At 48.6% G+C, this 25912-nt stretch overlaps 1 protein-coding gene across 2 annotated transcripts in view; it reads right to left on the reverse strand.

Annotated features, from left to right (window-relative positions):
* The window catches only part of PDE4DIP (phosphodiesterase 4D interacting protein), a 297818-nt gene that overhangs the window by 226061 nt on the left and 45845 nt on the right, over positions 1–25912 (reverse strand). Inside the window, exons 2-3 of one of the 2 annotated variants that reach the window (XM_063427118.1) lie at positions 9179–9231; positions 8798–8865 (exon numbers count right to left, since the gene is read on the reverse strand). In XM_063427118.1, coding sequence (XP_063283188.1) covers positions 8798–8865; positions 9179–9231 — 121 coding nt within the window. The remainder of the gene's footprint in view (positions 1–8797; positions 8866–9178; positions 9232–25912) is intronic. The other variant, XM_063427119.1, reaches the window with a different exon arrangement.

A 25912-nucleotide genomic window follows, 5' to 3' on the forward strand; every position in this document is an offset into this window, starting at 1 on the left:
GGATGTCCAGCGTCAGATAACAGACCAGAGGTCCATTTCGATTATGGAAGCCCTCTAGTGGCTGTCTGGTAGACAGCCACAGAGGGCAGACTTAGTGCTGTAATGTAAACATTGTTCTCTGGAACTGCAATGTTTTACATTGCTGCATTAAGTGCAAAAGGGTCACAGCACCCAGACAACTTCAATTAGCCGAAGTGGTCTGGATGCCTACATTGTCCCTTTAACCCCACCATGTAAACATTGCAATTTCTAAACAACTACAAATGGTTTACCTTCCAGGGTTAAGACGACAGGGACACTTCATTGAGATGGAGTCCACTGATATGTCTCCATATGGCATGCCAGGGGAGATAGTTAATAAAAAAAAATGATCCGTTGTTATTTCATGGGACCGGCCATCCCTCTGCTGTGGAGCAATGCCTGACAAGTCATCCTTGTTTCCCTTTCATACAAAGGGGTTTGCTTGACATGCCCTCTGCACCATCGGACAAAAATACTTGGATCAGTCTGGGTGTTTCTAAGAATATTTATTAAGTTGCTTTACGATTTAACGATAACTTCACTATAATACTATGATTGCTTTCTCTGCTGTCTTTTATCAGAGAACTAGAGGAGGATGTTATCATGGAGTAAAATAGAGCATGCCCACCAGCTGTCTGAGATAGAGCAGGCCATGATGGGCTTTCGAGATACAAGAGAAAAACACTCGTATGTTAATAAATGTGCTTGTGCTGGACAAAACAAACTCAGGGCCTCCCTGTAAATATACAACTTGGAACTGTGGGAGATCCACTTCACATGAAGCTGAATGTAGGGTCAATTAGGATAGACCCTTCATGAAGAGGCCTTCATGGCTCCAACTAGGCTTTATAAATACCTGGTCAGAAATGAGCCCTCTCGGCTTTATCTCCTTATAGGTTGTCACAGTCAGTGAAGTAAATTGTGAGATTAACATAGATCGCTTAGTGATTCCGTTGATCAAATTACTTTTTCAGCTACACTTTATAAACAATAAGATTCAAAACTTTAGCTAGGAGAGTGAATTTATACAGTCCAATATTACTTTAGGACAGACCTGCACAACATGCGGCCTGCCAAAGAATTTCAGGTAGCCTGTGAGGAACTACCGCTGGTCAGCCATTGCGCTGCACCGTTGCCCACATACTTAGGCGATCCATTGGGTAGCCCACCCACTTAAGGCCAACTGGTGAGCATGTGTCTGGTAGGGCGCTGTGGTGCTTTAATAGCGCAACTGGGCTCCTTGCTTATCGGCAGTATTCCCATACTCGGTGTATTCCCATACTCGGTGTATTCCCATACTCGGCGTATTCCCATACTCGGCGTATTCCCATACTCGGTGTATTCCCATACTCGGTGTATTCCCATACTCGGTGTATTCCCATACTCGGTGTATTCCCATACTCGGCGTATTCCCATACTCAGTGTATTCCCATACTCGGCGTATTCCCATACTCGGTGTATTCCCATACTCGGTGTATTCCCATACTCAGTGTATTCCCATACTCGGCGTATTCCCATACTCGGTGTATTCCCATACTCGGTGTATTCCCATACTCGGTGTATTCCCATACTCGGTGTATTCCCATACTCGGTGTATTCCCATACTCGGTGTATTCCCATACTCGGTGTATTCCCATACTCTGTGTATTCCCATACTCGGTGTATTCCCATACTCGGTGTATTCCCATACTCGGTGTATTCCCATACTCGGTGTATTCCCATACTCGGTGTATTCCCATACTCGGTGTATTCCCATACTCGGTGTATTCCCATACTCGGTGTATTCCCATACTCGGTGTATTCCCATACTCAGTGTATTCCCATACTCGGCGTATTCCCATACTCGGTGTATTCCCATACTCGGTGTATTCCCATACTCGGTGTATTCCCATACTCGGTGTATTCCCATACTCAGTGTATTCCCATAGTGCTGCGAGTCACTTCCTCCCAGAGACGGGCAGGAGAGGGAGGAGGCTGTGAGGAGGCCAGGCCGGGACAGACTGGAGCCGCACTGAGGGAGAGGATGGGTTGCAAGCTGCAAGAGCCAGTCCCTAACTCCCAACATCCTCAGCCAGCAGACTATACACAAGGGAAGCCACCCTCTAGCACCCAAAAGGTAGGAAACTAAAGGGTGGCTATAAAAGTGTATATTTTCACCTGTATGTGTGTATGTTTTTGTCAGTGTGTGTGTGTGTCTGTCAGGGTGTCTGTATGTATGTCTGTCAGTGTGTAGGTATCTATGTGTCTGTTCGTGTGTGTGTGTGTGTGTGTCTGTCAGTGTGTGTGCATGTTTGTCAATGTGTGTCTATATGTCTGTCCATGTGTGTGTTTGTGTGTCTGTCAGTGTGTGTCGGCATGTCTGTCAGTTTGTGTGTATCTGTGTGTGTATCTCTGTGTCTGTCAGTGTGTGTGTCTGTCAGTTTATATATCTGTCAGTGTGTGTATCTGTAAGTCTGTGTGTATCTGTATGTCTGTTTGTATATATTCCTGTGTGTATCTGTATGTCTGTCCATGTGTGTCGGCATGTCTGTCAGTGTGTGTGTGTGTGTGTATCTCTGTCTCAGTGTGTGTCTGTCAGTTTATATATCTGTCAGTGTGCGCGTCTGTTAGTGTGTGTATCTGTATGTCTGTCAGCAGGGCCGGACTGGGAAAAAAATTCGTCCCGGGCATTTTTTTATCACAGCGGCCCACTAAGAAGGGGACGGGGCAGAGAGAGTGTGTTTTGTCATCATTAATGGCAAACACGCCCCCTCTCAAAGTGAGCATGTTGGTTCAATGCTCTTCCAGGGCAGACCATGCGCAGAGCTCTGCTGAAGAGCACTAGCATGAGAAAAAAGCCCTGTATTTGTTCTGTACAGCGCAAGCAAATTTAATAACACTGTGTTTCCTTGCAACTTGTCTCTGGTGTCTCTATAAATGGATACCAGGAGACAAAAATGCCAGGAAAGAGTATTGTGCATGTGTTTGGAGCCTGCCATTGTGTGTGTGCAGAGTGAGCTGATTGTGGTGTGGTATTGTGTTATAAGGTCGGTTTTAGTCGTGTTGTGTTTGTGGTGTAATGTAATGCATATGTGTCTAGGGGCTGTAGAGAATGTGTGTATAGGGGATGTAGCAAAAGTGTGCATACAGGCTATAGTGTGTGTGTGAATAATATATATATATATATATATATATATATATATATATATATTATATAAATATGTTTGGAATTATTGTGTATGTGTGTGGTGCAGTGTGTCGTGGGGGGTTATGTGTGTATGTGAGGGTTGCAGTATGTGTGTGTGAGGTGTGATGTGTGTGGGTGCTGTGTGTGATTGATTTGTGTGAGGGTGCTGTGTGATGTGTGTGGGGGTGCTGTGTGATGTGTGTGAGGGTGCTGTGGGTGATTTGTGTGTGTGGGTGCTGTGTATGATGTGTGTGAGAGTGCTGTGTGTGATGTGTGTGTGAGAGTGGTGTGTGTGAGAGTGCTGTGTGTGATGTGTGTGAGAGTGCTGTGTGTGTGAGAGTGCTGAGTGTGATGTGTGTGAGAGTGCTTTGTGTGATGTGCTGTGTGTGAGTGCTGCGTGTGATGTGCTGTGTGTGATGTGTGTGTGAGAGTGCCCTGTGTGAGAGTGCCCTGTGTGAGAATGCTGTGTGTGAGTGCTGTGTGTGAGAGTGATGTGTGTGATGTGTGTGTATGAGAGTGCTGTGTGTGATGTGTGTGAGAGAGTGCTGAGTGTGATGTGTGTGAGAGTGCTGTGTGTGATGTGTGTGTTAGAGTGTTGTGTGTGATGTGTGTGTGAGAGTGATGTGTGTGTGAGAGTGCCCTGTGTGAGAGTGCTGTGTGTGAGTGCTGAGTGTGATGTGTATGTGTATGTGTGTGAGAGTGCTGTGTGTGATGTGTGTGAGAGTGCTGTGTGTGATGTGCTGTGTGTGAGTGCTGCATGTGATGTGCTGTGTGTGAGTGCTGCGTGTGATGTGCTGTGTGTGAGTGCTGCGTGTGATGTGCTGTGTGTGAGTGCTGCGTGTGATGTGCTGTGTGTGATGTGTGTGTGAGAGTGATGTGTGTGTGAGAGTGCCCTTTGTGAGAGTGTTGTGTGTGAGTGCTGTGTGTGAGAGTGCTGTGTGTGAGAGTGCTGTGTGTGATGTGTGTGTGTGATGTGTGTGATGTGTGTGAGAGTGCTGTGTGTGATGTGTGTGTGATCTGTGTGTGAGAGTGCTGTGGATGATGGGTGTGAGAGTGGTGTGTGTGAGATTGCTGTGGATGATGGGTGTGAGAGTGCTGTGTGTGAGAGTGCTGTGTGTGATGTGTGTGTGATAGTGCTGTGTGTGATAGTGATGTGTGTGATAGTGCTGTGTGTGAGAGTGCTGTGTGTGATGTGTGTGTGATAGTGCTGTGTGTGAGGGTGCTGTGTGTGATGTGTGTGTGTGATGTGTGTGTGAGAGTGCTGTGGATGATGGGTGTGAGAGTGGTGTGTGTGAGATTGCTGTGGATGATGGGTGTGTTAGTGGTGTGTGAGATTGCTGAGTGTGAAAGTGCTATGGATGATGGGTGTGAGAGTGCAGTGTGTGAGAGTGTTGTGTGTGATGTGTGTGTGTGAGAGAGTGCTGTGTGTGTTAGAGTGCTGAGTGTGATGTGTGTGAGAGTGCTTTGTGTGATGTGTGTGAGAGTGCTGTGTGTGATGTGCTGTGTGAGAGTGCTGTGTGTGATGTGCTGTGTGTGAGTGCTGCGTGTGATGTGCTGTGTGTGATGTGTGTGTGAGAGTGCCCTGTGTGAGAGTGCCCTGTGTGAAAATGCTGTGTGTGAGTGCTGTGTGTGAGAGTGATGTGTGTGATGTGTGTGTGTGAGAGTGCTGTGTGTGATGTGTGTGTGAGAGTTCTGAGTGTGATGTGTGTGAGTGCTGTGTGTGATGTGCTGTGTGTGATGTGTGTGTGAGAGTGCTGTGTGTGATGTGTGTGTGAGAGTGCCCTGTGTGAGAGTGCTGTGTGTGAGTGCTGAGTGTGATGTGTATGTGTGTGAGAGTGCTGTGTGTGATGTGTGTGAGAGTGCAGTGTGTGATGTGCTGTGTGTGAGTGCTGCGTGTGATGTGCTGTGTGTGAGTGCTGCGTGTGATGTGCTGTGTGTGAGTGCTGCGTGTGATGTGCTGTGTGTGATGTGTGTGTGAGAGTGATGTGTGTGTGAGAGTGCCCTGTGTGAGAGTGCTGTGCGTGAGTGCTGTGTGTGAGAGTGCTGTGTGTGATGTGTGTGTGTGATGTGTGTGTGATGTGTGTGAGAGTGCTGTCTGTGATGTGTGTGTGAGAGTGCTGTGGATGATGGGTGTGAGAGTGGTGTGTGTGTGATTGCTGTGGATGATGGGTGTGAGAGTGCTGTGTGTGAGAGTGCTGTGTGTGATGTGTGTGTGATAGTGCTGTGTGTGATAGTGCTGTGTGTGATAGTGCTGTGTGTGAGAGTGCTGTGTGTGATGTGTGTGTGATAGTGCTGTGTGTGAGGGTGCTGTGTGTGATGTGTGTGTGTGATGTGTGTGTGAGAGTGCTGTGGATGATGGGTGTGAGAGTGCTGTGTGTGAGATTGCTGTGGATGATGGGTGTGAGAGTGGTGTGTGTGAGATTGCTGAGTGTGAAAGTGCTATGGATGATGGGTGTGAGAGTTTGGGGGGGTAGATAAAAACAAAAAAAAGTAGGCATTATGTCCCCCCCTCCCTTCTTACCTTTTAGCCTGGGAGGGGGGGACCGGCATGGTGGTATCTGGGAGGGGGGGTTCAGGCACCATCCCTGGTGGTCCAATGGGTGAGTGAACTCTAGCCTGCGGGCTAGAGTTCACTCTCGCGAGATCCGGTCGTTGCCATGGCAACGCTCCGGATCTCGCGAGAGGAACCCGGCGGAGCTGCAAGATAGAGCTCCGCCGGGTCCTCTCCTGGCTCCCTCCCTCTCTCCCCACTGGTGGCCGGAATATTCTCTATGTGGGCCGGTGAGGGAGACCTTTGATCTCCCCACCGGCCCATCATTGAAAACAGCGGGGCCGGCGCCCGGATAGTGCCGGCCCTGCATAGACCGGCAGGGGAGATCCTGTGATCTCCCTGCCGGCCTCGGCCCCACGGCCATCGCGGCCCACCGGGCATTTGCCCGGTGTGCCCGATGGCCAGTCCGGGCCTGTCTGTCAGTGTGTGTATCTGTATGGAATGCCCGCCTGCCAACGTCAAGGCAGACCCCCCTAAGCGGGTCATAGCACTGACCCTTCAGCCTGCTTCCTTGAGCTTCTGGCAAAGATATCTCTAATGAGACAGAGAGGGGTATTTTTTTATATACACCCCTATATACTTATTAACCCTTAATAGGGAACACATGGGATGGGCGGCGGCATTGTAACCAGACTGTGTGATACAAAGTAAATACAAATACAAAAAGAGAAGTCCTGCGCTCACTCCCATCACTACTGGGCCGGCAGCAATGACTACAGTACACATCAGCCCCAATATATAGTAAAAACCAAAGAAAAGAAAAAGTTACCTGCGCTCTCTCCTTAATCCCTATGTATATTCAGACAAATGAAGGTCATTTAGTTGCTCCAATGGCCAGTGGTGAGGTTGGTTCCGCCACAGTGTGTATCTGTATGTCTGTCAGTGTGTGTATCTGTATGTCTGTTTGTATATATATTCCAGTGTGTGTATCTCTATGTCTGTCAGAGTGTGTGTGTATCTGTATGTCTGTTTGTATATATATTCCAGTGTGTGTATCTCTATGTCTGTCAGAGTGTGTGTGTATCTGTATGTCTGTTTGTATATATATTCCAGTGTGTGTACCTGTATGTCTGTCATACATAGTTACATAGTTACATAGTTAGATAGCTGAAAAGAGACTTGCGTCCATCAAGTTCAGCCTTCCTCACACCTGTTTTTTGCTGTTGATCCAAAAGAAAAGAAAAAAACCCAGTTTGAAGCACAATTTTGCAACAAGCTAGGACAAAAAATTCCTTCTTGACCCCAGAATGGCAGTCAGATTTATCCTTGAATCAAGCAGTTATTACCCTACATTGAAAGATTATATCCTTGAATATTCTGTCTTTGCAAGTATGCATCTAGTAGCTGTTTGAACATCTGTATGGACTCTGATAAAACCACTTCTTCAGGCAGAGAATTCCACATCCTGATTGTTCTTACAGTAAAAAAACCTTTCCTTTGCCTTAGACGAAATCTTCTTTCTTCCAGTCTAAACGCATGGCCTCGTGTCCTATGTAAAGTCCGGTTTGTGAATAGATTTCCACACAATGGTTTGTATTGGCCCCGAATATATTTGTATAATGTTATCATATCCCCTCTCAGGCGACGTTTTTCTAAACTAAATAGGTTTAAATTTGTTAACCTTTCTTCATAGCTGATATGTTCCATTCCTTTTATTAATTTTGTAGCCCGCCTCTGCACTTTTTCTAGTGCCATGATATCCTTCTTTAGAACAGGTGCCCAAAATTGCACAGCATATTCAATATGTGGTCTTACCAGTGATTTATAGAGAGGCAAAATGATATTCTCGTCCCGAGAATGAATGCCCTTTTTCATGCATGACAATACCTTACTGGCCTTGGCCACTGCTGATTGACATTGCACATTGTTGCATAGTTTGTTGTCTATAACAATTCCCAAGTCCTTTTCGTGTGTTGTTATCCCTAATTCGCTTCCATTAAGGGTATACGTTGCTTGTGTATTCTTTACGCCGAAGTGCATAACTTTGCATTTTTCAACATTAAATTTCATCTGCCATTTGAGTGCCCAGTCCCCCAGTCTATCTAAATCCTTCTGCAGCAAAGTAATATCTTGCTCACATTGTATTATTTTACAAAGTTTTGTGTCATCTGCAAACACTGAAACATGACTTTCAATGCTGTCTTCAAGATCATTTATAAAAATGTTAAATAGAAGGGGTCCCAGAACAGACCCCTGAGGGACACCACTTGCCACCTCTGTCCAGCTTGAAAATTTACCATTAACGACAACTCTTTGTATTCTGTTTTTAAGCCAATGTTCTACCCAAGAACAAGCATTTTCATCGAGACTGATTTCCTTGAGTTTGAACACTAATCTTTTGTGTGGAACTGTATCAAATGCCTTGGCAAAATCCAAATAGATCACATCCACTGCAACACCCTGATCTATACTTCTACTTACTTCTTCGTAGAACGCAATCAAGTTAGTTTGACATGACCTGTGCTTCATAAAGTGTGTGTGTATTTGTATGTCAGAGTGTGTGTGTATTTGTATGTCAGAGTGTGTGTGTATTTGTATGTCTGTCAGTGTGTGTGTGTATCTGTATGTCTGTCAGTGTGTGTGTCTGTATGTCTGTCAGAGTGTGTGTGTATCTGTATGTCTGTCAGTGTGTGTGTCTGTATGTCTGTCATTTGTGTGTCAGAGTGTGTGTGTATTTGTATGTCTGTCAGTGTGTGTGTGTATCTGTATGTCTGTCAGTGTGTGTGTCTGTATGTCTGTCAGAGTGTGTGTGTATCTGTATGTCTGTCAGTGTGTGTATCTGTATGTCTGTCAGTGTGTGTATCTGTATGTCTGTCAGTGTGTGTATCTGTATGTCTGTCAGTGTGTGTGCATAGCTGTATTTTTAGATGTCATTTTATACCTTTACTTGGTGAGGTGCTAAAAACCTAACTGTGGCCCCAAGTTTAGACTATTTAATTTTGGCCACTACTTCCTGCCAGGTTGTGCAGGTCTGCTTTAGGATCATTGGAAGATAACAATTCTATCTATTGCATGCACACAATAGATTGATTTACCATAAAGGTTTACATCCAACCTACCTTTTCAAATTCTTTTAACGTGTGCACCTGTGAGGGGGGACCCTTTTCCTTTGTGTCACTGAGGAATGCTGCAAGTAGGGAAAGATCAATCACATTAGATTTCAATGACATCTCAACCAATATTTCAATTTCTCATTGAAAATCTTCGCCTTGAACTAACGTGTAGACTGTCAATCAATCGAGCGTCACTTCATGAAATGTTTAATATTTCGTGACCAGTAAGGCTGACAAATCACACACAAAAAATAAGTTATTAAAAAAAATCACATAAAGGGAACTTTGACAATGATATACGAGCAATACCCAGAAACGTTTTCTCATACAATTTAATATTGTGTTTGCTTTCCATGTGATAAACACGGTGCTTCACGCCATCTTTACCTGCCATGTGGCTCTGTCGCTGTAAAGGGAGGTCCCCGTCTTCAGAATGAGTTCTAGAATGGAAGATAAAACACACTCACTATAAACTCATAGAGATTGTTTTTACAGTACCATCTAGATTTGGATTTTCAGAGAAAGCCTATATAAACATGAAACTATGCTTTGAATTGCAGGAAAATGTCTTTCTGTAAGAGTTAAGAATTACACCAGGAGACCACAGACCAAACAGTAGCTAGTTCTATCATAATATCATGTATTGGTAAATTGGGTTGTCCAGATTGTGAGACTTCACGAACTAGTGCCTCCTCACTCCTTCTCTGAGAAACTCCTGTCCAAACCTTTCACATCCAGACGTAGGGGACGTTTCTCATAGTTGGAGCGTTGTAGAAACCATAGAAAGCTCAGTCAGGTCTTCAGCTGGAAAAGCCAGATGTCAGTTATATTCAAGACAGGAACTCATTCAAAATTGGCTGAGAGTGATCACCTGTTGAATGCTTACATCGGCATCTAGCCCAGTGTGACACAGATAACTGTCAAACCATGTTAAACTGGTAGGTTTGGCTGTAGTGGTTATGGTGCATGGAGTGTTCATTTAGAATGGTTCAACACTTACTTCCAGCAGAAGCTGCTGGCCTCTGCCCTCCCCTTTCCCTTTGCACAGGGCCTGACTACCTGCGGTCCACCCCAGCAGAGGTGCTGGCAATCGGGCAGAGCGCAGTTAACCTCTGCCCTCCCCTGGCCCTTAATCCAGGAACTACCAACTCCCCCCACTATGCAGCTGTACTGCTGGATATAGGACTGAGACCGACAACAGGAGTCACCAGGCCCAGTCATTGCTTTTTGTGGGTAGGCTACTCAACTAACTCAGGTACAGACCGACAGAAGGTCAGGTACCTGTTAGTCTCCCACGGAAAGGGAAGATATGTGGCGAAAGTAACTTCACCACTGGTTTTTGGAGGGGCCTGTTTGCCAGCCTCCTACCCTGGGACTATGGGCACTGTGATAACCCATGTTCAAAAGTACTGTTTCTGTCCCTTGGACTTTTAACTGGAACAGACTCAAACATGTGGCGGCGGCCATCTTAAATTGTCCAGCAGTGTTTTGTCGTTGAGTGTATGGAACTGTTTTGGGCATGGGACCATGTGCACGGTGGGGCAAAAATAAGACTTCCAGGAAATTCCTGAACCGATCTAGGGTGATTTTTTGGATATGTTGTTCACCCAGATCGGGGCCTTCAGGGGATGTGACTTTGTGGGGATATGTTGTATTTTGGGGTACTTTTGGGGGTTTGTAAAAACTTATGTTTTTTCTGCTTAGAGTTAATTGAGTTAGTCCATTGTCTTCGTTAATTATATCACAGGCGGAGGGGAGGGATTGTGTACACTGTATGGGAGTGATTGAATGTAAAACTGTGTTTTTATTGGCTTTTTGTTCCTGTGTCCCTGTGCCCCACAAGGTCCACCTGGGTGGTAACCTTGTGGGGAAAACTGTATAAAAGACCAGGCTGTTCAATAAACACTCAGATCTGCTGAGTTCCTGTTTGACCCTCAACACGTAGTCTTGTCTCATGATTGGAGGGAACTGCTTGAATCACACTGGGGATTGCCATGCTTTGTATACTCCCCTGGGCTCTAATCACAGCTCTTTTAAGAGCTTGTTCCTGTTACGCTCTCCTGGAGGAGAGGTCTCTCCCACACGGTCCTGGAGGACAGAGGTTGATCCAGAGTGGAAGGAAGACGGCGCGGCTCCAGTTAAGCTACGGCGGTTGTTGAGTCTGCGGTGGATGTGGTGTCCTCAGTGTCAGCTAGGAAGCATCCGTTAATGGAGGTACCCAGTCAGGGTGCCAGATGGTCTGTTACAGTTGGGCACCCACATGCTTCCTGTCTGAGCTGATAGCCTAAAGCAGAAGTTCATACATTGTTATCACACTAGTTCAGGCCAACTTTGGACAATCGGCTGAGAGTGTTGGCAGTTAGCGTAAAGGACAGATTTATAACATAATTACCGCAAATGAAGAAACTAGTGTAAAACAAATCACAACTGTGATCTACACGGATTGCACTTTATAGGAACTACAAGTAGGTGAGGGGCAATGATATTTTCAGTGTGGGAGGAAAAGAAATGAAGGGGGGGTTTACAAAAAAGAGACATGATCAGTGGCGGAACAACAGGGGTTTCCAAAGGTCGCGAGTGCCACTTTAGGGCGCTTCCCCAGGCGGGAGGATATCCACTAAGGCAGAGTAGGCACTAGTGATGTCGCGAACACCAAATTTTTTTTACTTCAGTGGTCAGGCGAATTTTAAAACCCACAGGGACTCTTTCTGGCCACAAAAGTAATGGAAAAGTTGTTTCAAGGGGACTAACACCTGGACTGTGGCATGCCGGAGGGGGATCCATGGCAAAACTCCCATGGAAAATTACACAGTTGATGCAGAGTCTGGTTTTAATCCATAAAGGGCAGAAATCACCTAACATTCCTAAATCACAATGGATATGGATTGACACCTGACATATGACATATTGACACCTTGACATATGGATTGACACCTGTCCTCAGAGACCCTGATACACACTGACACAGAGCAGAATAGGGACTGTTCCCCCTACATAGGGTCACTTGGCAGATATGGATTGACACCTATCCTAAGGATCCCTGATACACACTGACACAGAGCAGGATAGAGACTGTTCCTCCTACATAGGGTCACTTGGCAGATATGGATTGACACCTGTCCTCAGAGATCATGATACACACTGACACAGAGCAGAATAGAGACTGTTCCCCCTACATAGGGTCACTTGGCAGATATGGATTGACACCTGTCCTCAGAGACCATGATACACACTGACACAGAGCAGAATAGAGACTGTTCCCCCTACATAGGGTCGCTTGGCAGATATGGATTGACACCTGTCCTGAGAGCCCCTGATACACACTGACACAGAGCAGAAAAGAGACTGTTCCCCCTACATAGGGTCACTTGGCAGATATGGATTGACACCTGTCCTCAGAGCCCCTGATACACACTGACACAGAGCAGAATAGGGACTGTTCCCCCTACATAGGGTCACTTGGCAGATATGGATTGACACCTGTCCTCAGAGATCATGATACACACTGACACAGAGCAGAATAGAGACTGTTCCCCCTACATAGGGTCACTTGGCAGATATGGATTGACACCTGTCCTCAGAGACCATGATACACACTGACACAGAGCAGAATAGAGACTGTTCCCCCTACATAGGGTCGCTTGGCAGATATGGATTGACACCTGTCCTGACAGCCCCTGATACACACTGACACAGAGCAGAAAAGAGACTGTTCCCCCTACATAGGGTCACTTGGCAGATATGGATTGACACCTGTCCTCAGAGCCCCTGATACACACTGACACAGAGCAGAATAGGGACTGTTCCCCCTACATAGGGTCACTTGGCAGATATGGATTGACACCTGTCCTCAGAGATCATGATACACACTGACACAGAGCAGAATAGAGACTGTTCCCCCTACATAGGGTCACTTGGCAGATATGGATTGACACCTGTCCTGAGAGCCCCTGATACACACTGACACAGAGCAGAATAGGGACTGTTCACCCTACATAGGGTCACTTGGCAGATATGGATTGACACTTATCCTAAGGATCCCTGATACACACTGACACAGAGCAGAATAGGGACCCTACATAGGGTCACTTGGCAGATATGGATTGACACCTATCCTCAGAGACCATGATACACACTAACACAGAGCAGAATAGAGACTGTGCCCCCTACATAGGGTCACTTGGCAGATATGGATTGACACCTGTCCTCAGAGACCATGATACACACTGACACAGAGCAGAATAGAGACTGTTCCCCCTACATAGGGTCACTTGGCAGATATGGATTGACACCTGTCCTCAGAGACCATGATACACACTGACACAGAGCAGAATAGAGACTGTTCCCCCTACATAGGGTCACTTGGCAGGTATGGATTGACACCTATCCTAAGGATCCCTGATACACACTGACACAGAGCAGAATAGGGACTGTTCCCCCTACATAGGGTCACTTGGCAGATATGGATTGACACCTATCCTAAGGATCCCTGATACACACTGACACAGAGCAGAATAGAGACTGTTCCCCCTACATAGGGTCACTTGGCAGATATGGATTGACACCTATCCTAAGGATCCCTGATACACACTGACACAGAGCAGAATACATAGGGTCACTTGGCAGGTATGGATTGACACCTATCCTAAGGATCCCTGATACACATTGACACAGAGCAGAATAGGGACTGTTCCCCCTACATAGGGTCACTTGGCAGATATGGATTGACACCTGTCCTCAGAGACCATGATACACACTGACACAGAGCAGAATAGGGACTGTTCCCCCTACATAGGGTCACTTGGCAGATATGGATTGACACCTATCCTAAGGATCCCTGATACACACTGACACAGAGCAGAATAGAGACTGTTCCCCCTACATAGGGTCACTTGGCAGGTATGGATTGACACCTATCCTAAGGATCCCTGATACACACTGACACAGAGCAGAATAGAGACTGTTCCCCCTACATAGGGTCACTTGGCAGGTATGGATTGACACCTATCCTAAGGATCCCTGATACACACTGACACAGAGCAGAATAGGGACTGTTCCCCCTACATAGGGTCACTTGGCAGATATGGATTGACACCTGTCCTCAGAGACCATGATACACACTGACACAGAGCAGAATAGGGACTGTTCCTCCTACATAGGGTCACTTGGCAGATATGGATTGACACCTGTCCTCAGAGACCTAATTGTGTAATAATGGTAATACTATTACCTATTATATAATATTGGCAGGGGCAGGGAAATTCCCTCTAGATGGGTATAGGCAGAGAGTATGGAGACCGGAGTGATAAAGTGTCAATAAGGTGATATAAAGTTAAATGTATCACAGACACAGAAAGAGACACACTAAAGTGGCTGGGACAGGGGAAAAGATACAGACATAGGCTGGAGAAGGGGAAAAAGAGAAACACAAAGGTGCTGGAGGACTTCAGACCCAGTCGTCGAAGCTTGACTTGGATCTCTTCCACCAAAGACCATGCTGCAGCTCCCTCCGTCCAGACAGGTATCATAGATTAAATCGCAATTTCGCCCAGTCGTAAGGCAACATTTTTTTTACCTCTGCAGTGTTTCCTGAAGTAAACTAATCTCTGATATTTGGATTGTCATCATTTTGATAATTGTTTCACACCATAGGGTCCTTAAAATACCCAATGAGATATAACTTTTTTGTCTGTTATGCTCCTATTTTAAGACATATTTTAAAGACCGCGGGAGATTTTTGCTGACTCTGTTTTCCCCACAGGATTAAGGAATGGCATGTTGAAAACTTTTACACAGTCTGCAAACAGGGCACCTTGACAGCCAGAAGCAAACATGTCCATGAATGGCTGTTTGTACTAAAAAGAAAGGAGTTTATTACTGAGAGAGTCTGCTAGCACTCGGTGACTCAATCGCACTGTTTTTCCAACGTTTCATCAATAAGTCATCAGTTACATTTAAATATATATTTTTCAAGGGCCTTTAGCATTAAAATACAGTTTCCAAGACTTGTGGAATTTCACGATGACACGAACACTGAGCTTATTGAATAGTTTAATTTATTGCATAAACGTCAATGAATGTAACATTATGCGCAGTAAATTGACAGCGATTTGAGTTGAAAAGACGGCTTATGTCCACAGTGTTCAATCCCTCGTGTTCGCCCATTCCTGCTCTTTACAAGATGTGTTGAAAATGGACATCCAGAAAATCTAAAAAAAACATGTTCAATGGAACTGTGGACCACAGCCAATACATCGATTAGCACATCTCTGTGTACAGCTAGAAAACAACCAAACTGGACTATCCCAGCAATGCACTCCCCAAGGCCAACCACACGTCAACTCATGAACATACCCATTATGTGAAACAGCTCCCAATGCAGACATGACCCAAATGGAACCATGTGAACTAAGCTTGGAACACTGAGATCGAGATACCTGGGAAGATGCACGGACACACAGACCCGATTCCCAATGATGGATGGGGACACTTTTTGGGGAGAAAGAATGATAAACGGAATCAGAAACTGGAATCTGTCTCTCAATATGCAGTCACATACCGCTGTCTGTCCCCATGCTGGGTCTCTCCTTACTGTCTCCCTTGTGGGTAGTATGAAATAACTGTGGCCTAATTTCCGCCTCTCAAATCACAGCAATCCGTAATCATCTACTCCTAAATAGAAAATTCTACATTTAGTGATTGCCCCCTAGCCATGAATCATCTCTTTTTCCATCTATCATTTATTGGTGGAATGCAGAATAAGGAAACCCGTGGCCATTACAGCAGCTTACTGTCGGAGTCTCGCACACAACCAACTATACAGGAATCTGCTCAGTGCTGGCTGCCACAGGGCTGCCATTAGAAATGTTGGGGCCCCTGACAAAGCACAAGGTCTGCAGAGAGTGTGTTAGTGTGTAGAGGATGCAGAGTGTGTGTTAGTGTAGTGAATGCAGTGTGTTAGTGTGTAGCGGATGCAGAGTGTGTGTTAGTGTAATGAATGCAGAGTGTTAATGTGTAGTGAATGCAGAGAGTGTTTGAGTAGTGGATGTAGTGTGTGTACAGTGATGTAGTGTGTGTTTGTGTAGTGGATGTAGTGTTTGTATGTACTAGATAAAACGTGTTTAGTGGATGCAGTGTCTGTAGTGGATGCAGTGTGTGTATTAGACGCAGTGTCTGTGTATAGTGAATGCAGAGTGTTTCAATTTGTGGTGGATGTAGTGTGTGTGTACTGTGAATACAGGATGTTTGTGTAGTGGATGCTGTGTGTACAGTGAATGCAGAGTGTGTGTTTGTGTAGCGGATGCAGTGTGTATAGTGAACGCAGAGTGTGTATGATTAGTGGATGTAGTGTGTGTACAGTGATGTAGTGTGTGTTTGTGTAGTGGATGTAGTGTTTGTAGTGGATGTAGTGTGTGTATTAGACGCAGTGTCTGTGTATAGTGAATGCAGAGTGTTTCAATTTGTGGTGGATGTAGTGTGTGTACTGTGAATACAGGATGTTTGTGTAGTGGATGCTGTGTGTACAGTTAATGCAGAGTGTATGTTGGTGTAGTGAATGTAGAGTGTGTGTCAGTATAGTGAATCCAGAGTGTGTGCATAGTTTAGTGAATGCAGAGTGTGTGTTAGTGTGTAATAAATGCAGAGTGTGTGTTAGGGTGTAGTGAATGCAGTGTGTCAGTGTAATGAATGTAGTGTGTGTGTAAATTTGTAGTCAACGCTACATAGGCAGGAAGGAAGAGGAGGGTAAGGACCATTAGGGGAGGGGAGGGGGAAGCAAGGACCATTAGGGGAAGGGAGGGGGGGACTGAGGACCATTAGGGGAGGGGGGACTAAGGACCATTAGAGGAGGGGGAAGTAAGGACCATTAGAGGAGGGGGGAGTAAGGACCATTAGGGGAGGGGGGAGCAAGGACCATTAGGGGAGGGAGGAGTAAGGACCATTAGGGGAGGGGGGGAGCAAGGACCATTTGAGGAGGGGGGGGGACTAAGGACCATTAGAGGAGGGGAGAGTAAGGACCATTAGGGGAGGGGGGAGCAAGGACCATTAGGGGAGGGGGGGAGTAAGGACCATTAGGGGAGGGGGGGAGTAAGGACCATTAGGGGACGGGGGGACTAAGGACCATTAGGGGAGGGGGGAGCAAGGACCATTGGGGGAGGTGGGAGGGGGAGCAAGGACCATTAGGGGACGGGGGGACTAGGGACCATTAGGGGAGGGGGGGAGCAAGGACCATTTGAGGAGGGGGGGGGGGACTAAGGACCATTAGAGGAGGGGAGAGTAAGGACCATTAGGGGAGGGGGGAGCAAGGACCATTAGGGGAGGGGGGGAGCAAGGACCATTAGGGGAGGGGGGGAGTAAGGACCATTAGGGGACGGGGGGGGGGGCAAGGACCATTAGGGGAGGGGGGAGCAAGGACCATTAGGGGAGGGGGGAGCAAGGACCATTGGGGGAGGTGGGAGGGGGAGCAAGGACCATTAGGGGACGGGGGGGCAAGGACCATTAGGGGAGGGGGGGAGCAAGGACCATTAGGGGAGGGGAGGGGAGACTGAGGACCATAAGGGGAGGGGGGAGCAAGGACCATTAGGGGAGGGGGGAGCAAGGACCATTGGGGGAGGTGGGAGGGGGAGCAAGGACCATTAGGGGATGGGGGGACTATGGACCATTAGGGGAGGGGGGAGTAAGGACCATTAGAGGAGGGGGGAGTAAGGACCATTAGGGGAGGGGGGAGCAAGGACCATTAGGGGAGGGGAGAGTAAGGACCATTAGGGGAGGGGGGGAGTAAGGACCATTAGGGGAGGGGGGGAGTAAGGACCATTAGGGGACGGGGGGACTAAGGACCATTAGGGGAGGGGGGAGCAAGGACCATTGGGGGAGGTGGGAGGGGGAGCAAGGACCATTAGGGGACGGGGGGACTAGGGACCATTAGGGGAGGGGGGAGCAAGGACCATTTGAGGAGGGGGGGGACTAAGGACCATTAGAGGAGGGGAGAGTAAGGACCATTAGGGGAGGGGGGAGCAAGGACCATTAGGGGAGGGGGGGAGCAAGGACCATTGGGGGAGTAAGGACCATTAGGGGACGGGGGGGGCAAGGACCATTAGGGGAGGGGGGAGCAAGGACCATTAGGGGAGGGGGGAGCAAGGACCATTGGGGGAGGTGGGAGGGGGAGCAAGGACCATTAGGGGACGGGGGGGCAAGGACCATTAGGGGAGGGGAGGGGAGGGGGGAGCAAGGACCATTAGGGGAGGGGAGGGGAGACTGAGGACCATAAGGGGAGGGGGGAGTAAGGACCATTAGGGGAGGGGGGAGCAAGGACCATTGGGGGAGGTGGGAGGGGGAGCAAGGACCATTAGGGGATGGGGGGACTAGGGACCATTAGGGGAGGGGGGGAGCAAGGACCATTTGAGGAGGGGGGGGACTAAGGACCATTAGAGGAGGGGAGAGTAAGGACCATTAGGGGAGGGGGGAACAAGGACCATTAGGGGAGGGGGGGAGTAAGGACCATTAGGGGAGGGGGGGAGTAAGGACCATTAGGGGACGGGGGGGGCAAGGACCATTAGGGGAGGGGGGAGCAAGGACCATTGGGGGAGGTGGGAGGGGGAGCAAGGACCATTAGGGGACGGGGGGACTAGGGACCATTAGGGGAGGGGGGGAGCAAGAACCATTTGAGGAGGGGGGGGGACTAAGGACCATTAGAGGAGGGCAGAGTAAGGACCATTAGGGGAGGGGGGAGCAAGGACCATTAGGGGAGGGGGGGAGCAAGGACCATTAGGGGAGGGGGGGGAGTAAGGACCATTAGGGGACGGGGGGGGCAAGGACCATTAGGGGAGGGGGGAGCAAGGACCATTGGGGGAGGTGGGAGGGGGAGCAAGGACCATTAGGGGACGGGGGGGCAAGGACCATTAGGGGAGGGGAGGGGGGGAGCAAGGACCATTAGGGGAGGGGAGGGGAGACTGAGGACCATAAGGGGAGGGGGGACTAAGGACCATTAGGGGAGGGGGGGAGCAAGGACCATTAGGGGAGGGGGGACTAGGGACCATTAGGGGAGGGGGGGAGCAAGGACCATTTGAGGAGGGGGGGACTAAGGACCATTAGAGGAGGGGAGAGTAAGGACCATTAGGGGAGGGGGGAGCAAGGACAATTAGGGGAGGGGGGAGCAAGGACCATTAGGGGAGGGGGGAGCAAGGACCATTGGGGGAGGTGGGAGGGGGAGCAAGGACCATTAGGGGACGGGGGGGGCAAGGACCATTAGGGGAGGGGAGGGGGGGGGCAAGGACCATTAGGGGAGGGGAGGGGAGGGGAGGGGGGGAGCAAGGACCATTAGGGGAGGGGAGGGGAGACTGAGGACCATAAGGGGAGGGGGGACTAAGGACCATTAGGGGAGGGGGGAGCAAGGACCATTAGGGGAGGGGGGACTAGGGACCATTAGGGGAGGGGGGGAGCAAGGACCATTTGAGGAGGGGGGGACTAAGGACCATTAGAGGAGGGGAGAGTAAGGACCATTAGGGGAGGGGGGAGCAAGGACCATTAGGGGAGGGGGGAGCAAGGACCATTAGGGGAGGGGGGGAGTAAGGACCATTAGGGGACGGGGGGGAGCAAGGACCATTAGGGGAGGGGGGAGCAAGGACCATTGGGGGAGGTGGGAGGGGGAGCAAGGACCATTAGGGGACGGGGGGGGCAAGGACCATTAGGGGAGGGGGGAGCAAGGACCATTGGGGGAGGTGGGAGGGGGAGCAAGGACCATTAGGGGACGGGGGGGCAAGGACCATTAGGGGAGGGGAGGGGAGGGGGGGAGCAAGGACCATTAGGGGAGGAGAGGGGAGACTGAGGACCATTAGGGGAGGGGGGAGCAAGGACCATTAGGGGAGGGGGGACTAGGGACCATTAGGGGAGGGGGGAGCAAGGACCATTTGAGGAGGGGGGGGGACTAAGGACCATTAGAGGAGGGGAGAGTAAGGACCATTAGGGGAGGGGGGAGCAAGGACCATTAGGGGAGGGGGGACTAGGGACCATTAGGGGAGGGGGGGAGCAAGGACCATTAGGGGAGGGGGGACTAGGGACCATTAGGGGACGGGGGGGCAAGGACCATTAGGGGAGGGGGGAGCAAGGACCATTAGGGGAGGGGGGAGCAAGGACCATTGGGGGAGGTGGGAGGGGGAGCAAGGACCATTAGGGGACGGGGGGGCAAGGACCATTAGGGGAGGGGAGGGGAGGGGGGGAGCAAGGACCATTAGGGGAGGGGAGGGGAGACTGAGGACCATAAGGGGAGGGGGGACTAAGGACCATTAGGGGAGGGGGGAGCAAGGACCATTAGGGGAGGGGGGACTACGGACCATTAGGGGAGGGGGGGAGCAAGGACCATTTGAGGAGGGGGGGGACTAAGGACCATTAGAGGAGGGGAGAGTAAGGACCATTAGGGGAGGGGGGAGCAAGGACCATTAGGGGAGGGGGGAGCAAGGACCATTAGGGGAGGGGGGAGCAAGGACCATTGGGGGAGGTGAGAGGGGGAGCAAGGACTATTAGGGGATGGGGGGGCAAGGACCATTAGGGGAGGGGGGGAGCAAGGACCATTAGGGGAGGGGAGGGGAGACTGAGGACCATAAGAGGAGGGGGGACTAAGGACCATTAGGGGAGGGGGGAGCAAGGACCATTAGGGGAGGGGGGGAGTAAGGACCATTTGAGGAGGGGGGGACTAAGGACCATTAGAGGAGGGGAGAGTAAGGACCATTAGGGGAGGGGGGAGCAAGGACCATTAGGGGAGGGGGGAGCAAGGACCATTAGGGGAGGGGGGGAGTAAGGACCATTAGGGGACGGGGGGGAGCAAGGACCATTAGGGGAGGGGGGAGCAAGGACCATTGGGGGAGGTGGGAGGGGGAGCAAGGACCATTAGGGGACGGGGGGGGGCAAGGACCATTAGGGGAGGGGGGAGCAAGGACCATTGGGGGAGGTGGGAGGGGGAGCAAGGACCATTAGGGGACGGGGGGGCAAGGACCATTAGGGGAGGGGAGGGGAGGGGGGGGGGAGCAAGGACCATTAGGGGAGGGGAGGGGAGACTGAGGACCATTAGGGGAGGGGGGAGCAAGGACCATTAGGGGAGGGGGGACTAGGGACCATTAGGGGAGGGGGGGAGCAAGGACCATTTGAGGAGGGGGGGGACTAAGGACCATTAGAGGAGGGGAGAGTAAGGACCATTAGGGGAGGGGGGAGCAAGGACCATTAGGGGAGGGGGGACTAGGGACCATTAGGGGAGGGGGGAGCAAGGACCATTAGGGGAGGGGGAGCAATGACCATTAGGGGAGGGGGAGGAGGAGCAAGGACCATTAGGGGAGGGGAGGGGGGGGCAAGGACCATTAGGGTAGGGGAGGGGGGAGCAAGGACCATTAGGGTAGGGAAGGGGGGAGCAAGGACCATTAGGGTAGGGAAGGGGGGAGCAAGGACCATTAGGGGAGGGGAGGGGGGGAGTAAGGACCATTAGGGGAGGGGAGGGGGGGAGTAAGGACCATTAGGGGAAGGGGGGTAAGGACCACTGGGGGAGGTGGGGGGGGAGTAAGGACCACTAAGGGGTTTGGGAGAGGGAGGACCACTAAGGGGGGGGGGGAGGACCACCAAAGGGGGGTAAGGAGGGAGGACCACTAAGGAGAGGGGAGGAGGGTAAGGACCACTAAGGAGGGGGAGAGGGTAATGACCACTGGGGGGGGGGGGGGGACTGCAGAGGGACAGGGGGACCAGGGAGAGCACTAAGGGACAGAAGGGGAGAACACGGATGGACAGGAGGGAAGGGGAAATCAATAATTGACAGGAGGGGAGAGCACTGTGAAAATGTTTTTATAAAATAAAGAGCTGCTCCCCTCTCAGTCCCTATCCTACACACACACACACACACACACACAGAAACATACAATGCATTCCTACTCACACACAGACACACCTGAAATACACAATGCAACCCTTACGTTCACACAAACACTCATTCTCTTACACACAGAAACAAAATGCATCCCTTACAGACACACACTGCATTCAATGACATACACAGAAATACACCTTGCACCCCTTACACACACACTCACACACAGAAACATACAATGCATTCCTTACACGCAAACACACACTGCATCCTCTATAAACACACTACATCCCTTACAAAAATTGGTATCCCTATACACTACATTCTATAAGAACACACACACATTGCTTCCTCTACAATAACACCTAAAACATCCCCTACACACATACACTCCACTTCCTGTGAGAGAACTCATGAGTGGGCCATGTAGGTATTTATGGGTGGGCATTGTAGGCATACTCACGGTCAAGCCCTGGGGGCCCAGACCTTGAGCAGTGTAATGGGCCCTGTTCGTTAATTGTTGTCTCCAGAGAGCCTCTTCTACACCAGACCTGTGGGGCCAGACTGAGCCCATCATCAGCCTCTTGTCCTCATCTGGTGGTAAGTAGGCAATCCAATATATTATTAGTGGCACTAATCTCTAATTTACCTCACATTAAATGGATACCATAGTCACCAGAAGCACTACAGCATAATGTACAGTATACAGCATAATGTGCAGTATACAGCATAATATACAGTATACAGCATAATGTACAGTATACAGCATAATATACAGTATACAGCTTAATGTAGTGGTTCTGGTGTCTATAGCCTGTGCATGTAGGCCTTTTAATGTAAACACACTGTCTTTTCAGATAAAAGACCCTTTGTGAAGACTGGCGTTGGCCCATATGGCAGAGCATATGGGCGGGGCATGGTGATGTCACATGGTGGGCAGGACATATGGGGGTGGGGGGGCGGCAAAAATCCTTGTACCGGCCCTGAACAGGCCATGTGGCCATATCACACTGATATAAACATGGACATTTTAGATATATATCTCTAGAGAAAGATGTTTTAAGAATTAGAGACAGTAAAATTTTAATGGGAAATGATGGGATAAAAGCAACTGCAAAAAAAACAAAAAACTACAAAAACACAATACAATAAAACATTCTAAAATCATTTACTTAATGTTCTCTAAAGCTTCTGCATTTGTATAGCAACTGCTGATGGAAGGCAGACCCCTCCAACACAAGTCCACCAATCAGAAGCCTCCAGAGCAGCAATAATCATAAGGTGACTGTAGGCCCGAGGATTAGACATGGATTTTCTTGGCCTCATTAACCATCACTTTGTGTAGAATGAAGGGGGGCATGCAAGCCTAGGTTCAAAACAAACTCTAAAAATCCATTATAGAATTACTACATTAAAGACTATTTAGTTTTGTAATTAGCTTATTATGCCCAAAGAAATATCAAAGCTGTCTTACCGATAGCGATGATGATTACCAGTGAAGTTTTCTGGAAAATAAATTCTCTCTCATAGTCTGCTGGTCCGACTGCAGAGCCAAGTCTTACCCCTGCCAAGTTTAAAGGCTCTAACACGCCCTTTCCTTACACACTAGATGTTTGTACTTTCCACCTTTCCCCACACAGTTTATCCCAAATTCTTGGAATCACGTGATGTGGCTGCTCTACGTGGAGAAACCGGAGGACATAAACAGTTACTAAATATACACCGAAGTGTCAGGAGAGATGAGATTGAGAAGATTGGGAGAAGAGATCACAGAGACAAAACACTATGGATTCAATAATATACCTCTAAATTTGCCAGTAGTGACACGGAACTGGGATTATTATCCATTTATTTCAGATTTAAAACATATTGCTTTAGTTTGTGGGATTTAGTACCCAGATCCGGAGTCTTTACAATGAGAGATTTCTTATTTATTAATATGTCCTGATAAATGGCCTTCATTATTCGCTAAGCGATATATGCTCCTGTCATGAACCCCTCAAAGGGACACTCCACTTCCCAAATACGAAAAAAAATAAAAATAACAGTTTGGTAGAAATCGAAAACATGCATGTATTTAATTATGCGTTTTTAATTGGAGGTATATTTAAAAACATGCTGCCTTTGCAAGCCCTCCCCTTCTAGCCCCGCCCAAGCTTTCTGTTTCTGTCCAATCACAGACTTACCAATGCAGCTCAATGAGAAGTCTTTGCAAGCAGGTGCTCTGGGCAATTGCTGCCTCTTGAGTTTAGCTTCGCTGAGCTAAACAAACCAGGAAGTAACAGGACTGGTCAGGTTGGATACGGTTTGGGGGGATATGTTGACCCAAGTCTTTGGCAAAGTATAGGCTAGCTTAGCGTTTTGGGTAATGGGGTCTATGGTTTCAAATAGACAATGTCACACTAAATTTCTCAGAACCCTAAGTACAAATGAGAGGCATAAAATAATTTAATATTTTGCAATAATCTCCCACCCCATCAGTCGCAGGCTCTGTGTAAACAAATTGTAAATCAGGGAGGATTTATCAAGGAACTGAGAATTACCCAAACTGCATCAGCTGGTGTTTAATCACTAAATACTGAATGAATTCAGAAGAATTTCGGAATCTAAAGGAAATTCAGATGGCATTTGTCCCAAGATACCAAAGGATGCCATGTTAGGGCGCTGTTTAGCAGATAGCTTTCTAATTTGATGTCCTTAAAAATGGTAATTCCCCCATGGCGGAACTACCGTCAGTACAGCCACACGTTGAGGGACCTATTGGGTGGCCCATGTATTGCTAAATACGTGTGTGTATGACATGTATGTATATGTGTGTATGTGTCAGTGTGTTTATCTGTGTGTGTGTGTGTGTATGTGTATGTGCCAATGTGTGTATCTGTGTGTGTATGTGTCAGTGTGTGTATCTGTGTGTGTATGTGCCAGTGTGTATATCTGTGTGTGTGTGTGTGTGTGTGTGTATGTGTCAGTGTGTGTATCTGTGTGTGTATGTGTCAGTGTGTGTATCTGTGTGTGTATGTGCCAGTGTGTATATCTGTGTGTGTGTGTGTGTGTGTGTGTATGTGTCAGTGTGTTTATCTGTGTGTGTATGTGTATGTGCCAATGTGTGTATCTGTGTGTGTATGTGTCAGTGTGTGTATCTGTGTGTGTATGTGCCAGTGTGTATATCTGTGTGTGTGTGTGTGTGTGTGTGTATATGTGTGTGGGTATGTGCCAGTGTGTGTATGTGTGTGTGTATGTGTCAGTGTGTGTATCTGTGTGTGTCAGTATGTGTATGTACCAGTGTGTATCTGTATGACATTGTGTGTATCTGTGTGTGTATGTGCCTGTAACGAGAATATACCCCAACACGCAGGATCCAGCCAAACAGAAGACAGCATAGAGGAGAGATACGTCTACCGGACCTTAGAGTGGCCGGACTCGACGTAATAGGAGAAGTACAGAGTCAGGAACGATCCGAGGTCAAGGGCACAAAGAGACAGCGTAAACGAGAACTAGCCGGGGACTGGTACACAGGAATCAGCAAGCCGGCAAACAGTACAGACAAGGATAAAGCGAAAACGAAGTCAGAATACAAAGCCAAGGTCAAAATACGGAGAAACACAACTGAACACAACAAGCACTAAAGGGAACTGTAGCAGAAACCACGATAGGGCAAGGAACTAAGGGAAAAAGGTAAGTATAAGTAGCCTTCAAACTAATGTGATTGGCTCCTGTCACTTCCACACCCCCAAAAGGTAAGTGTATGGGGTGATTGGCATGACAGGAGCCAATGGGAGCCTTTTTGCAATTTAGGCTCCCACTGTCTCTTTAAGAGCGCGCCCGAGGCTCGCGGCGCGCTCTTAGCTGCAGGCGGGACACGTGACCGCATCTCGCGGTCACTGCCCGTCTTCCTGTTCGGAGAGTCGGATGAGCCGCGCGCGGCTCATGCAGCCGCAGGACCGCGCGCAGCTTGAAGAGAAGACCGCGGCCGGCCCCCGGATAAGGTAAGTAACGCTACAGTGCCAGTGTGTATATACTTTTCCTGTGAGGACAGTAAATGCCATTAACCACATTTTTATAAGCGGATGAATACGTGACACCCCCTCGGCATAAACTCCTTTTTCTTCCAATGCTTACCACCAGCCGACCTTTTCCTCGCTCGGTGGGCACGACATCACAGATAACCTAAGGTTAACCGTTTAGAGCAGGAGAGGTTTAGACCTGAAAACTTGTTCACTTTATTCCACATACTTAAACGTAACCACCTCAAACTTAATTGGCAAGGACATACCCCCGGT

Source organism: Pelobates fuscus, chromosome 7, assembly GCF_036172605.1.
Source record: "Pelobates fuscus isolate aPelFus1 chromosome 7, aPelFus1.pri, whole genome shotgun sequence".
Classification (NCBI taxonomy): domain Eukaryota; kingdom Metazoa; phylum Chordata; class Amphibia; order Anura; family Pelobatidae; genus Pelobates; species Pelobates fuscus.